Source organism: Mesoplodon densirostris, chromosome 13, assembly GCF_025265405.1.
Source record: "Mesoplodon densirostris isolate mMesDen1 chromosome 13, mMesDen1 primary haplotype, whole genome shotgun sequence".
In the NCBI taxonomy this organism is placed as follows: Eukaryota; Metazoa; Chordata; class Mammalia; order Artiodactyla; family Ziphiidae; genus Mesoplodon; species Mesoplodon densirostris.
Window position 1 is genome coordinate 2,350,070 of NC_082673.1, and position 13,268 is coordinate 2,363,337.

General features: G+C 39.1%; 1 protein-coding gene across 2 annotated transcripts in view; it reads left to right on the forward strand.

Moving 5' to 3' along the window:
- The window catches only part of SNTG1 (syntrophin gamma 1), a 180,590-nt gene that overhangs the window by 127,692 nt on the left and 39,630 nt on the right, over nucleotides 1-13,268 (forward strand). For both annotated transcript variants that reach the window (XM_060116217.1, XM_060116218.1), the window contains exons 12-13: nucleotides 2,440-2,556; nucleotides 3,781-3,852. In XM_060116217.1, the coding sequence (XP_059972200.1) occupies nucleotides 2,440-2,556; nucleotides 3,781-3,852 (189 nt within the window). The remainder of the gene's footprint in view (nucleotides 1-2,439; nucleotides 2,557-3,780; nucleotides 3,853-13,268) is intronic.

Genomic DNA, 13,268 nt, shown 5'->3' on the forward strand with positions numbered 1-13,268 from the left:
GTAGTCATTTTCCTTGCTGTATGCTGTTCCTTTATGATATCACAGTTTGTTACCATATTCATCTACAGAATGTATCGTAGGGTACATGGTTTATTTTAAGCCATTTGTACATGGCTGGGACCAAGAATAATGTTACAAGGGACATCCTTGCCATGTGCCTCAGGGCACATATATACACAGTGGGTTGAGTTTATATTAGAAGTGAAGGATCAAAGCCTCACCAGCTGTCAGAAATGCATAATGGTTTAAAACTGTGATGGTTTCAGGTCTTGCATTTAAGAATCTAATTCATTTTGAACTGATTTTTTATACTGTGTAAGATAAAGGTCCAATTTCATTCTTCTTCAGGTGGATATTAAGTTTTCCCAACACCATTTACTGAAGAGACTATCCATCCCCCATTGGGTGTTCTTGGCACCTTTGTCAAAGATCTGTGGACCATATACGTATGCATGGTTTTATTTCTATATTTTCTACTCTGCTCCATTGGTCTACATCTGCTTTTAGGCCAGTGTCTTACTCCTTTGATTATTGCTATTTTGTAACACATTTTAAAATCAGCACATGAAATGCCTCTAGGTTGTTCTTCTTACTCAGTATTGATGTGGCTATTCAGGGTCTTTTGTGGTACCCTGTGGATTTTAGGATGATCTTCCTACTTCTGTAAAGAAAGCCGTATGGATTTTGATAGGGATTGCATTGCTTTGGCAGGTCACTTTGGATATTATGGATATCTTAAAATACTAATTCTTCCAGTTCATGAACACAGATGTCTTTCTATTTATCTGTATCTTTAATTCCTTTCGTTAATGTTTTATAATTCTCAGTGTACAAGTCTTTCACCTCTTTGGTTAAGTTTATTCCTAAGTGTTTTATCCCCTTGTTGTTATTGTGAATGAGATTGTTTTCTTAATTTCATTCAAAGATTTGTGAATGAACTCCTTCAAATAAAGTTAAAAATAGCTAAAGGGAACAAATTAAGGACCAATGTGCAAACCTAGATAGTAATGGAATAACTAAATTTAAAAAGAAATGAAAGCCAGGAAAAACTTTGAATCACATTTTAAAGCAGGTAAAATGTTTCCAAAGTTTAAAAATAGCATTTCTATGGTTTTTTTTCCATTTCATTACCTAGTGTGTCCCATATATTTGTCATAAAAGATCTTAGCAAATGTTTTGAATAATCTGCTCAGTACTGTGTTTCTTTGAGGATTAAATCTGCTTTTAGGAGGAAAAAGAAGGAAAAAGAAAAAAAGCAACTGTTTCTCTACAATATGATAGCAAGATAGAGTAGACCATGTCTACTGGGTCTAGTGTTAATAGTCATTAATACCCACAAAGTTGTCTTTATGTTGCAAACAGGGACCAGTGCAACATGTTTATTTAACATTTTTGCTTCTTCCTGTCTAACTGCTATGTTTATTATCCAGATTATACAGCTGTCCCTTGGTACCTGCAGAGGACTGTTTACAAAACCAAAACCTGCAGATGCTCAAGTGCCACAAACCCCTCTCCCATATCCGCGGGTTCTAATTTGCAAATTCAAACAACTGCGGATTGTGTACTGTGTTTACAATCCGCAGTTGGTTGAATCCGTCAGTGCGTGCGGAACCCTTACTCAGGGCCGAATGTACTATATTAATTGTCACCATAAAATAAGACATTCACACTTTCTAAAGCCAAAAAATCTCAACCTAATTGTTGTTGAGGCAACAAACAGCACAATAGATATGTACAATCTGCTTCCGAATAATTTTATATGTGATTCTGAGCTAATGGTAACACAACATTTAACTGCATTAACCTCCCTGTAATATTTCTCAGGTTGAGGACGACTTACATGTAAATAGGAAGGTGTTTTGTTGAGGTTTTTTTTTTCCCCATGGAAAGCAAACACAAAGTTAGACTAGTGATATACTATAAGTCAAAATATTTCTCTTCTCTGAATATATTTGTCAGTTGAAAGAAAGCAGTGCCCAGTTGTTGTGACTTTCAGACTTAATCCATCAGTATAAATATAGATACATAACAATATCCTAAATTTGGGTTAGCCCTATTAAATCATGAAAAAAATAATAATTTTGCTGCATATGAAATTCTAGGCTGGTTGTTGTTCTCATTTTATACATTGAAGTTTATGTTCCATGATATTCTGGTTTTCATTCTTTCTCTTGAGAAATCAGTTATCAATGTAATTGTTGGTTCCGTGAAGGTAACATGTTTGTTTGTTGATAAACATTGATGGAAACATATTATAAAATCTTATGAGTGGTTCACACTCATTTATTGAAGGTAAATCTGGTTAATATACTTTTTGCATCAATTAAACTGATAATTTTATGAGAAAATTAAAATACCACAAAAGATACAAAAAAAAACCACATAAGCCACCTGAAATGAGGCTTTTTTGACAGGTAATCATGTTCTGTTTCCTTGCAGATTGTCTACATGGGCTGGTGTGAAACACGGGAACAAGATCCCCTTCAGGACCACGCGTACTCGCCAACGTTCCTAGCCCTGAGGGGCTCGTGTCTTTATAAGTTTCCTGCACCTCCGGTAAGTGTTTCTGTTCAACATTCCTTATTTTTCCCATATTATCACAACAGAGTGACATCAGCTTAACAATAACAAATGATATATTACCAATATATTTCAAAAATAAGATACAGAAAAAAATAGAAAACAGTCCAAATGCTTCTGAGAATTTCCTGCTAAAGATATATGTTCTCGCATTAAACATTGGCTTTATAATCCTTGAAAAACCTAGAAGCCATTTCTGTTTCGACATTTATGACAGGCTGAATATGTTTATCTACATGGCACAGGTCTGTCTAAGTCAAATCAATGGAGTTTGTGATAATCTGTTACATCCCATATCTTGTCATCAGGCTTTGTATTAAATATGTATGGCGATCTACTGCACCTAAGGTCTTGCTTTTGGAAACATGTACTTTACACAACAGTAGATTCTCAATGAATATTTATTGCCTATAAATATTAAATGCCAGACCACTCACTTACAGGTCTAATACTACATAGGGTCTTGGCGTGATCAGGTTAGGCTTGCTGTAATTTCGAATATCTATGTCTACACAAAGTTCAAATCACCCAGAAGACAGGGGAAAAAAACATAAATATTTATACCTTTTACATTATTCCTACTCTGAATAATTTCTTATGACTGGACAGACTAATACATGTTTCAGACACAAGTGAAACAGCTTCACTGTAGTGTTTGGTGTTTCACGATGTTCAGAACATTGTGTGACTTCCTCATGTAAACTATATCTTTCTTAAAAATCAAAGTCAGCATGGATATGGTATCTAGTATTCTTTGCGTGTAACAGGTGGTAAATGGAGAAAAAACTATTATATGTGTGAAATATGAACACTTAGTATTTTCCATTTACAGTTACCCAAAACATTGGCTATATTCCCCATATAAAAAAAATGAATCCCACCCCAAAAAAATAACACTTTGTATTTATGTAGAGAGAATGCACACACTACTTAAAACACATCAAGACACTGAGCAAAGGTAAATTGTTACTTATAATATAAAACATCTGCTGAAAGAGGGAGGGAAATGGTGTGAAACTTAGGAGAAAGGAAACAGAAACATTGTTGAAGGTCAAGGACGTCTAGGAGGAGAACCTCACAACTTAGAGATGGCCTAGTGCACGTGTGAAGCTTCATGTGTCCACCATAGCATATAATAAAGAGAAAAGCAGGGGCCATCTTTCTAAAACAAATGATGTATTAGTTTCTCATCTTTTCAAGGTGACCACGTGGGACTGGACCCGAGCAGAGAAAACGTTTTCAGTTTATGAGATTATGTGCAAGGTTCTCAAGGTAGGACCAGCAAGCAGTGATGATTGTAATGGCTTTTCCTCGGCCAGGAGGGGTTCTGGGCTAATAGGTAGTTCATGAAAACAAGTGATGCATGGATATGAAGGAAAATACAAGGTAAAGACAAAGAAAATAAAAACACGTATGAGAAAAGGTAGAGTGAAGAGAAATGGCTTGGCTTCGATAATTCTGAAGCAGATTCCGAGGTTCCTCCATCTGGGGGGGCAGTGGAAACAGGAGGAAGCTGGTCAGAGGTCCTTTGAGGATGAAGTAGAAGGTCAACTGGAAATAGTCTGAGTTTAAACCTCAATTATTACCATAGTCCTATTTGCTGTGTAAAATACAGAAGAGAAAGATTTGGATAAGACTTGGAATTAAAAAATACAAAAAAAAAATAAAGGTATATGCAAAGAAAGGTATGTTTAAAATATGTTTAAATCCCATGGCTAGGTTGTCTCTCTGGATGTGGAAACGAATATATAATTGTCATAAATCAATTAAATTTCTGTGCTGTACACAGGATTGTTGCAATGGAAAGTCATTGAGAATTCTGTAAAATTCCCAACAGTTTTTGTGGCCATTTTTAAGAATCAAAATGGGAATGATTTATAAAACCTAAATAATAATCTTGTTCCTTTCCAATCTGGGGTCTGTAGGGTTGGAAGTACTACAGATTGATATTAATTCCTAGTTAAGGTTGACCTTGTTTGTGTAACCAAGGAGAACTAAGTTCCTTGTGTTTTACGTCAGTTACTTCTCTTCCAGTTAAAGAATCAGCAGAGTAGAAAATGCTGGAACATTTACAACATAATGAATAGAATCACAAGTGTCTGAAGGCAGAGAGACAAAGAAAATATGATTACCTCCAAAGTGTTCATAATTTTTTCTTCATCCAGAAGAATCCTAGATTAAAGCTGACATTCACAAGAGCACAAGAGCTAAATAAAAACAGAGGTCATTGCTTGCTCCTTGCTGTGGATGGTTCTGGTTCTATTGTGGGACTCATGGTGGTGGAAAAACTCTGATACCCTTGAGTTTATTGTCAGCAAAGCAGTTCTGGCAACTCCTAAAAAATGTGCCAGCATCTGAAGAAAAGGAGATCGTACCCAGCTCCAAAGTAACTACCAAAATAACTAATGAGATAGCTTTCTAATGGAATTTTATTTTTTTACCAAAAAAAGAACTAGTGAAATTAAAAAGAAAGAATGAAAGAGATACAGGAAAAAAGGAAGGAAGGGAGGGAGGGAGGGAGGGAGAGAAAGAAAAGATAAAGAAACCCAGAAATTAACTACCCTAACAGTTTATTTGTCCACACCCTATCCATACATTAATATAACTTTTTCATAATAGTAATCCAGCCTGCATTTCTATATTGTTGTTTAGTCTTAAATTATTTCCAAGTAGCTACCTGCTCTTTATTTTGAACTTTTAAAAATAATGCAGTCTATAAGGACAAGTTTAAAGGAGAGACTAAGAATTATGCCCGGCTCCATAAAAACACTCATTATTTTATTTCTTTTTTAAAATTATTTGTGCAAAGTTAGAATTTGGTTTGAATCTGCTTTTTCATATAATATGACTTGAGATTTTTATGTCAGTTAATATTCTTCAAGAAATACGACTTATTGTTTTATTTTATCTATCTGATCATTCAGCCATATTTTCTGGCCAGTACCTGAGTTTTGCCATTTAGATACCCCCACATTTGTTCTATCACACATATCACAACCGCCATTCTTTGATTTATTTAACAGATAATTGTTGAGTGTTGCTACTTTCCAGGTTATCGGCTAAGCACTGAACAGCTGGAGACAAACACAGAAAAAGCCCTGCTTTCATTGAGCTTACATTTTTCTTAGGGTGACACACGTTTGGTTAAAGAGGCCAAAAAAAAAAAAAAAAAAAAAAACCCAGCAAAGAATTGATCTTTGCCCACAAACTTTTGTTAACTTCCTTTAATCTAAATTCTGAATTTTGGACATCCTGGGTGGAAATATCCTGATATGGTCAAGAGGCTAGGTTTATGTATCTAAATTGTCCCCAGAAGAGCCATAATAATTTATACTGCTATCGTGACTATCCGAAAGTGCCCATGTATTAGCACTCTGCCCAGAGTAAAATCAAACAGCCCGTCTCATTGGTCTTCCCACATAAAATTTGCTATAAGCCTATTAGTTGCTTTGGGAAAATTTTTACCTAGATTATGAGGCCTGGAGATAATATTTTCAGACACTGATTAATACACGTCTACTGTCACTTGTTTGTACATAGGAAAGCTCTCTTCGTGAGGGCAGCGGGCACGTTCCATGTTTCCTGGATTTACACTTGACATACAGCATTATCGGTTGAGGGTTGTCTTTCACAAAGGGAAACTTCACGTAGCACAAGAACAGAGGCATGGATGTAAGGCTCAGTGCGAAATGGATTCTTTTCCTGCATGCAGCTCAGTGCCTGGAGGAGGGCTGGCTTCCCAAGGAGCCCAGACTCCGATGGTTGGGTCCGGGGAGCGAGTCGAAGGGGCACCTTCTGTAATCCAGTCACCCGTCCCACCACGTAACAGTCCTGTGCAGCTGGGCGAGGGGCAGGCTTCTCTCTCCAGAAAGGGGTCCCTCACATAACGCACATTATGTGAACATCTGGCCTCGGACCACTATCAGGAAAACCCACTCTCTTCTGACCCAAAGCTACAACCATAACAACAAAACTGAAGCAGTAATAGTTACCCAGAATATATAGTTCATGTGCAGTGCCAGGTATTGTTCTAAGTGCTTATATAATAATATATTTAATCTTTGCTACACCACTGTGAGGCAGTTCCTATTATTCCCGTTTTACAGATATGGAAACAGAGGCAAAGAATCTTTAAATAAATAACTCAAGGTCACACAGCTGGTAAAGTTCAGACCTAAAGATGTGAATCTTGCAGCCTGTCTCAAAAATCTGTGCCCATCAACGTTGTACTCTGGCTTCTTTCTCTCTCGGTATAAGCGTTGATAAATAGGAAAGAAACGCCAATGAGAAAGCCAGCCCGGCACCAAGGGGGAGAGCAAGGGTTCAGAATAAGGGACGTAGCAGAAAATGGCGACTCTCACTTCCATATGTTGCCCTTTGCCGATGTGTCAGGCTCTGTGGACTTGTCAACCTCTTCATCTGTTCAGTGGGACGAAGAAAGCACAGGTTGTTGTAAAGATTAGCAGTTCTTTCATTGGTTTGTGAATGTTTTTATTTATGAATTCATTTATCAAATATTCGTTTAGTATCATTCATGTGCCGATCGCCCCACTGGGTACCAGGGATTCAGCACAACTGTACAGGGGCCGGAGCTCACAGAAAGCCCAGCTGATGAGGGGATTTAGAAGGTCATTTGGACGGAGGCCTTAAACAGACTGAAATGTAGACGATCATTAAAGGACTCGGCTGAGGAGGACGCGTTGCGGTTACAGGGTTAGGAGTTCGGTGAGCTGGCGAGGAGGGCGCATCCCGGGCTCAGGAGGGCATGTGTGAGCGCGTCCAGGTGTGCGAGGAGTGTGTGTCCTTCGCCACAGCTAAAAATGCTCAGCACCGCGGTGATCTGCTTGGGTAGGAGGTCTGTGCCGGTGCTCGGGTGCGAAGACGAGAAACAGGACTATGAACCTTATGTGAAGGACGAAGGAGAGGCCCAGCAGGAGGGCGAGCGCGAGCCGTAGCACAGCCTGCCTTCCGGTCTCCACCGTGAGATGAGCTGGGATCCGCGGAGGAGGCGGTCCCAGGGCTGCGGCGGATATCCGGGCCGGAGAGGACCGGTGCCAGGAAGGGCGGGGGCGGGGCCGGGGGGCGGGAGGGTTGGGCGGCGGAAGACGTCACCAAGGAGACGTTCCGGTCGCCGTCACCCTCAAGTGAGCCACGTGTCACAGAGGCCGTCCCCGCCCACTGCTCTGGCCCCTCTGACTCTGCAGAGCGACGGCCCGAGCTCTGAGCCTAACCAAGCAGTGCAGCCGAACGGAGCTGGAGAAAGACACCGTGTTTCGCAGTCCGGACTTCAAAAAAGCCTTTAATTCTGCCTCACACTAGCGCTGTAGTGTTTCCTTGGTCTGTCCTCTGGCCTAATCCAGCAGGACGGAGGTTAAAGCTCCTTCCTTTCCCGCAACGTCAACACACGCTTCGCGCTCGCCGGGGGTGACCCTACCGCCTCCTTACGAAGTCCTCAGCCAGCGGGGCTACTGCGGCCCCCGGCAGCCCTGTCCTGACGGCCCGTCCCTGCTCTTACCTAAGGCCGACCGCTCCCCGGCAGTAGATCTCATCCCTTCTGCGCCGTGGGCACCCCGACGTTTCCACGCTGACGCCCCCCACCATGCACACGTGCTCCCTGACCTCGGCCCTGAGCTCTGAGCGTTCAACAGTGTGCACATCTGACTACTGACATGTCCAGTAGAAATCGCAGATGTGACATGTCTCAGACTTAGGACTGGACAATCGGAGGGGAACCCAAACAGTATGGAGATTAGAGAAAAATGGAAAAAAACAAAAACTAGAATTCTGTTGTTTTTTGCAGAACTAGGAAGAAGGAGGGCCGGTCAGCAGATATTTTCTAGAAAACGGCAAAGCCAGTGGCCTAGACAATGAACTGAGGCCACACTCAGGCCACACCGGACACACTTCACCATAAAAGCCCTCGGGTATGGGTGTCAATCCCCAGGAGTGTCCAGATGTCATGGCACCTGTCGCTTACTCAATTTGAGGGTCTCACTAATAAAAAGATTGCAGAAGTAGGAATATAAAATTAGTCACAAAAGTGAACATTTAGAATGAGGAAAAACCACGAGTAACTGGGCCAGTGTCACCTGCCCCCGGAGGACACCCCCGTGTCCCTGTGACCTGGATCTCATCCTACAGCTGGACTTAGGAGTTCAAGTCCAGTGGTCAGATTCTTCCTGGTGAGAGAAGGACAGGCCCTACCTGAATGATGTGGAAGCAATTACAATAGTAATTGTCCTGCCAACCATCACACAAGGAGACACATGGGAGCAGGGAGTGGAGACCGACATCATTCAAAGTGGTTGACGCGTGTGCTGATATTTGCAGAAACGCTTGTCTTTCAGGTTCTGAAAGGGAGACCATCTTAGTAAAAATGATGTGTCTCTGCATTTTCCGAACATATTTGTAGCCCTTTACATTTTTTAAATAACAGTTTTTCTTAGAAGGTTTATTGATTGTTTTACATTTTATACCTCATTTTTAAATGATTCCAGTTCTTGGTTTTTTAATGTATTGCTTTAAAATGTGTAATCACTTCCTAAAATCCAAGCTTCTTAAAATATGTTTTAATTTGTTTCCTCCAATAATAGAACTAAATTTCCCTGATTTTTTTAGAGTCTTCACTGACTGCAAACTCAAGGAGTCTTGCTGCTCTCAGTGAGGACCTAGGTTCCCCTGACTGAGCTCGGTCTGTTAGAACCCCAGAGGCAGATCAAAGCAAGAGTGACTTTGTCCAGAACACCCAGCCCCCTATGCACAGCCTGCTTCCTTTCTTAATGAAATACAATGATCATCATTGATAAAAATGTGATTTTATCTTTTATTTTTGTTATCTTAATAACATTTTCTTGGATTTATTAATATGCTAGCACGTACCCACTCTTCTGTTAGAGCTCCATAAATGCACAACTGTTACATAAAGTACTTATTTCTGTTTTTCCAAAACATCTTTCAAGTCCCAGAGTGCTAATTACTTATATCTCACTTTTAAAAATTTGTTTTATTGACCTATTCACACTCTTGAAGGCTCAAAGGCATCATTTCTTTTCATTCTGGAAGTTCTCACTGTTTCCCTTTGTCCTTATATACTAACACACACATCCGTATCATTCTTACATTATTATTTTTTCCTTAAGTTATACCATTTGCATTACATTTTCTATGTCAGGTGTGAACAAAACACTGATTTGGCAAATGTTTTAAATAATTGTACATGATTTCTGTGACTGATCTGATGATTCCTCAAATGTTTGTTTGTCCTTTTAGTTATAAAAAGTACAGCCTTACAGTGTTTTCATGAAGCTTCCAAAGCAATTTAAGGTCCTTATTTCAAGCAAACAAATATCTCTTAGGAAAAGGATGTGGTAATAAAAGGATTCAGTCACTTCTTCCCATGAAGGACTTAATGCACAAAAGATATTTAATCTTGCTTTCCAAATAAACCAAAATCCTCTCTCTGTCTTTCTCGATATCTAATTGTCTAGGGAGCGTTCCTTCCCCATGTAAGTGGGTCTTAGAGCAAGATATTTATGAATTATTACAACTTCATGTTGCAGAATTCCCTTCCCCTTCATTCTGAGTTAGAAGCACAGCCTGACTATCGTTCTGAAAATAAGCACTGGGTAGCAATGCTTTTTAAAATCCTAATATTTTAATATACTCCAGTAATTTTAATAAAATATGACAGTATAACTATGTTAGGAAAACCTTCCTAGTATATTCTAAATAAAAATTTATATAACACATAAAATATGAATAAATTGAATATTTTTGAAGCATTTAAAATAAGTGACAACTTATCTCTATATGAATTTTCTGGTTAGTAAAATTTTGTGAGGGCAGTTAGTAGAACATAGCCTTTGTGTAGAAGAAAGCTAGAAAATTAGTTTTGTTGCCCAAATCAATTTGGTGCCAATCTCAAGGATTCATCCCTTAAAAAGAGGATTACTTGTAATCCTCTACTCAGTTTAAATTCCTTCCTTCAGGTCTATTTTAAGTTTTTCCATAATCTTTTTAGACTTAATACTTTTGGATTTCTGTTTACAGAAAGTTTCTGCCTTGCAAATTTCCTATTGTATGAAATCTTAAAACTGTTTGACCTTCCAAAAGCTTATATTACTGTTTTTAAATGTGAAAATACAGTTTTAATACTGAAGATGTGGTACACATATCAATGGAATATTACTCAGCCATAAAAAGGAACAAAATTGGGTCATTTGTAGAGACATGGATGGACCTAGAGACTGTGATACAGAGTGAAGTAAGTCAGAAAGAGAAAAACAAATATCATATATTAACACATATATGTGGAACCTAGAAAAATGGTACAGGTGAACTGGTTTGAAGGGCAGAAATAGAGACACAGATATAGAAAACAAATGTATGGACACCAAGGGGGAAAAGTGGTTGGGGGGTGGTGGTGGGATGAATTGGGAGATTGGGATTGACATGTGTACACTGATGTGTATAATGTGGATGACTAAAAAGAGCCTGCTGTATAAAAAAAATAAGTAAATTTTTAAAAAAACTGAAGGAAACCAGATGTCAGACCCTTGAAGAAAAGTGTTGAAATCTCCTTCAAACTGGTCTAGAATACCTTATGTATTTATTTATTTATTTTATTTTACTTTTTGGCTGCATTGGGTCTTTGTTGTGGCGCGTGGGCTTCTCATTGCGGTGGCCTTTCTTGTTGCAGAGCATGGGCTCTAGGCTCACAGTCTTCAGTAGTTGTGGCGCATGGGCTTAGTTGCTCCACGGCATGTGGGATCTTCCCGGACTAGGGCTCAAGCCCATGTCCCCGGTATTGGCAGGCAGATGCTTAATGACTGTGCCACCAGCAAAGTCCCTTTTTTTTTTTTAATGATGCAGTGGCACAGAGAGTTTACAGTACCAGTTTTCAATCACATCACTTCGTTTTTATTAATAATAACTATACTTTTGCTGTTACACATTACTTTATCAAGAAAACTATTGTTCTTGTTATTTTGCTAGTTGCTTCTTTAGAATGCCATCAACTTCTGTGGTTGATAGTGTTTCTTATAGAAGCTCAGCAACTCACACTGAGCACTGTCCACCTGGTGTTACTTATCCTTTGCAGATTTTAAAGAGTTGAATAGATCAGACCTATTGCTCACCATCCCAAAAGTGAAGATTAGAGGAAGTCTAAGTGACAACTACTCGAGTGCTGTGTAGAAGTTGCACACAAGGATCCCACTTTCTGGATCCTTGCTGCTCCGTCCTGCCAGCCTGTCATGGTTACACTGAGTATGTCAAGACACACTGTTAGAGATGGACTTTGGAGCGCGTTAGGTTTTCTCATTGTTTAATACATACATGAACCTGATTTATTAAATTTAACTTTTGTGATTAGATTTCATTACTTGTTTTTTCCGCTTTCAGTTTGGCAGCTTTAAAACTGTTACATCTCATCTGTAAGGAAAAGAGTCTCTCTGGCTCTGAAATATCCAAAATATTTTCAATTAACATATTTTTCTAAATAACAAAATTAGAACAGTTAAATTTTACATTTGGGATTACATCTATCAATCAGTTGGATCTTGTCAAAATCAACTGTGTTCCTAATTAAAAAAAAAAACTATTTATTGAGAAAATTCTTCATCGAGTTTCAATTTGCTGTGGCCAAGAAAATATCATTGAGAGTAAAATAATGCACTCCTGTGAGATGTTTTCTTTTCTGAGGATATATGTAGCTATAGTTACAGCGGGGTGTGTGTGTGTGTGTGTGTGTGTGTGTGTGGTTTTGTGATTTGGAAATATTGGTTATGATGTTTTGGAAGTAATAGCTAGCCTTTTGATATATTTTTGTTTTATCAAAACATGGAATAAAGTTCAGTTTTGCTTTAGAGTTACTGTAGTCATTCTCTTCCTGTATCATTGTTTGTTTGGAAGAGCAAATGTACTTAATAGGAACTAAGACAATTCTTAGCCATAGATTTATGGTTACTACTTTCTTCTTTGTTTCCCTACAGTGTGTTTGTACTTCAGCCATCCATCACGTATTGCATGTTTCTGTTCAGTTTCTGAACACCATACTAACATGATTACCAGGTTAGTTGGTTGAGAGAAAGAGCAGGCGTGTGTGTACAGTAAGAATCAGCAGCAGGTTGCTTGGGCTTGACTTCTGGTCCCAATAATTCCCAGCAATAAATCACTGATAAATTACTTAGCTATCTTTATTTCAGAATTCTCACCATTATGTCAGGAATTTTAATTATAGCTACCTTCTGGGTTGTTGGTTTGAAGAAGTAAGCTAAGAAAGGGTACTTCATAAGCGCTGGATAAATGTTAGGGATTTCTGTCTCTGAATTGCTCTTGAAATGTGTGTCACCCTAAAGTGGCATCGGTCATGTCCTCTAAGGTGGTTCCTCTACTTTTATCCCATTTCGTGAATGATACGACCTTCTGGCAAATGGAAAGGGCTAGATGTGTTTTACCTTAGTCCAAATAAGTATTAAATGATGTGTCCCTTCCGTCCCTGGAATCAGAGGACACTCTTTTGAGCAAGTGCTGGAAATGAAGTGACTGGACTCATGTCTCTGGGATGAGATCACTGTGACTCTTCAAGGTCACCTTTCCCTGGTGCAGTAATAGCTCTGTGACAACCACACACATCACAGAAAGAGAACTCAGGCCCCAGAGACCAGAGACAAGCTTATCATTCAATG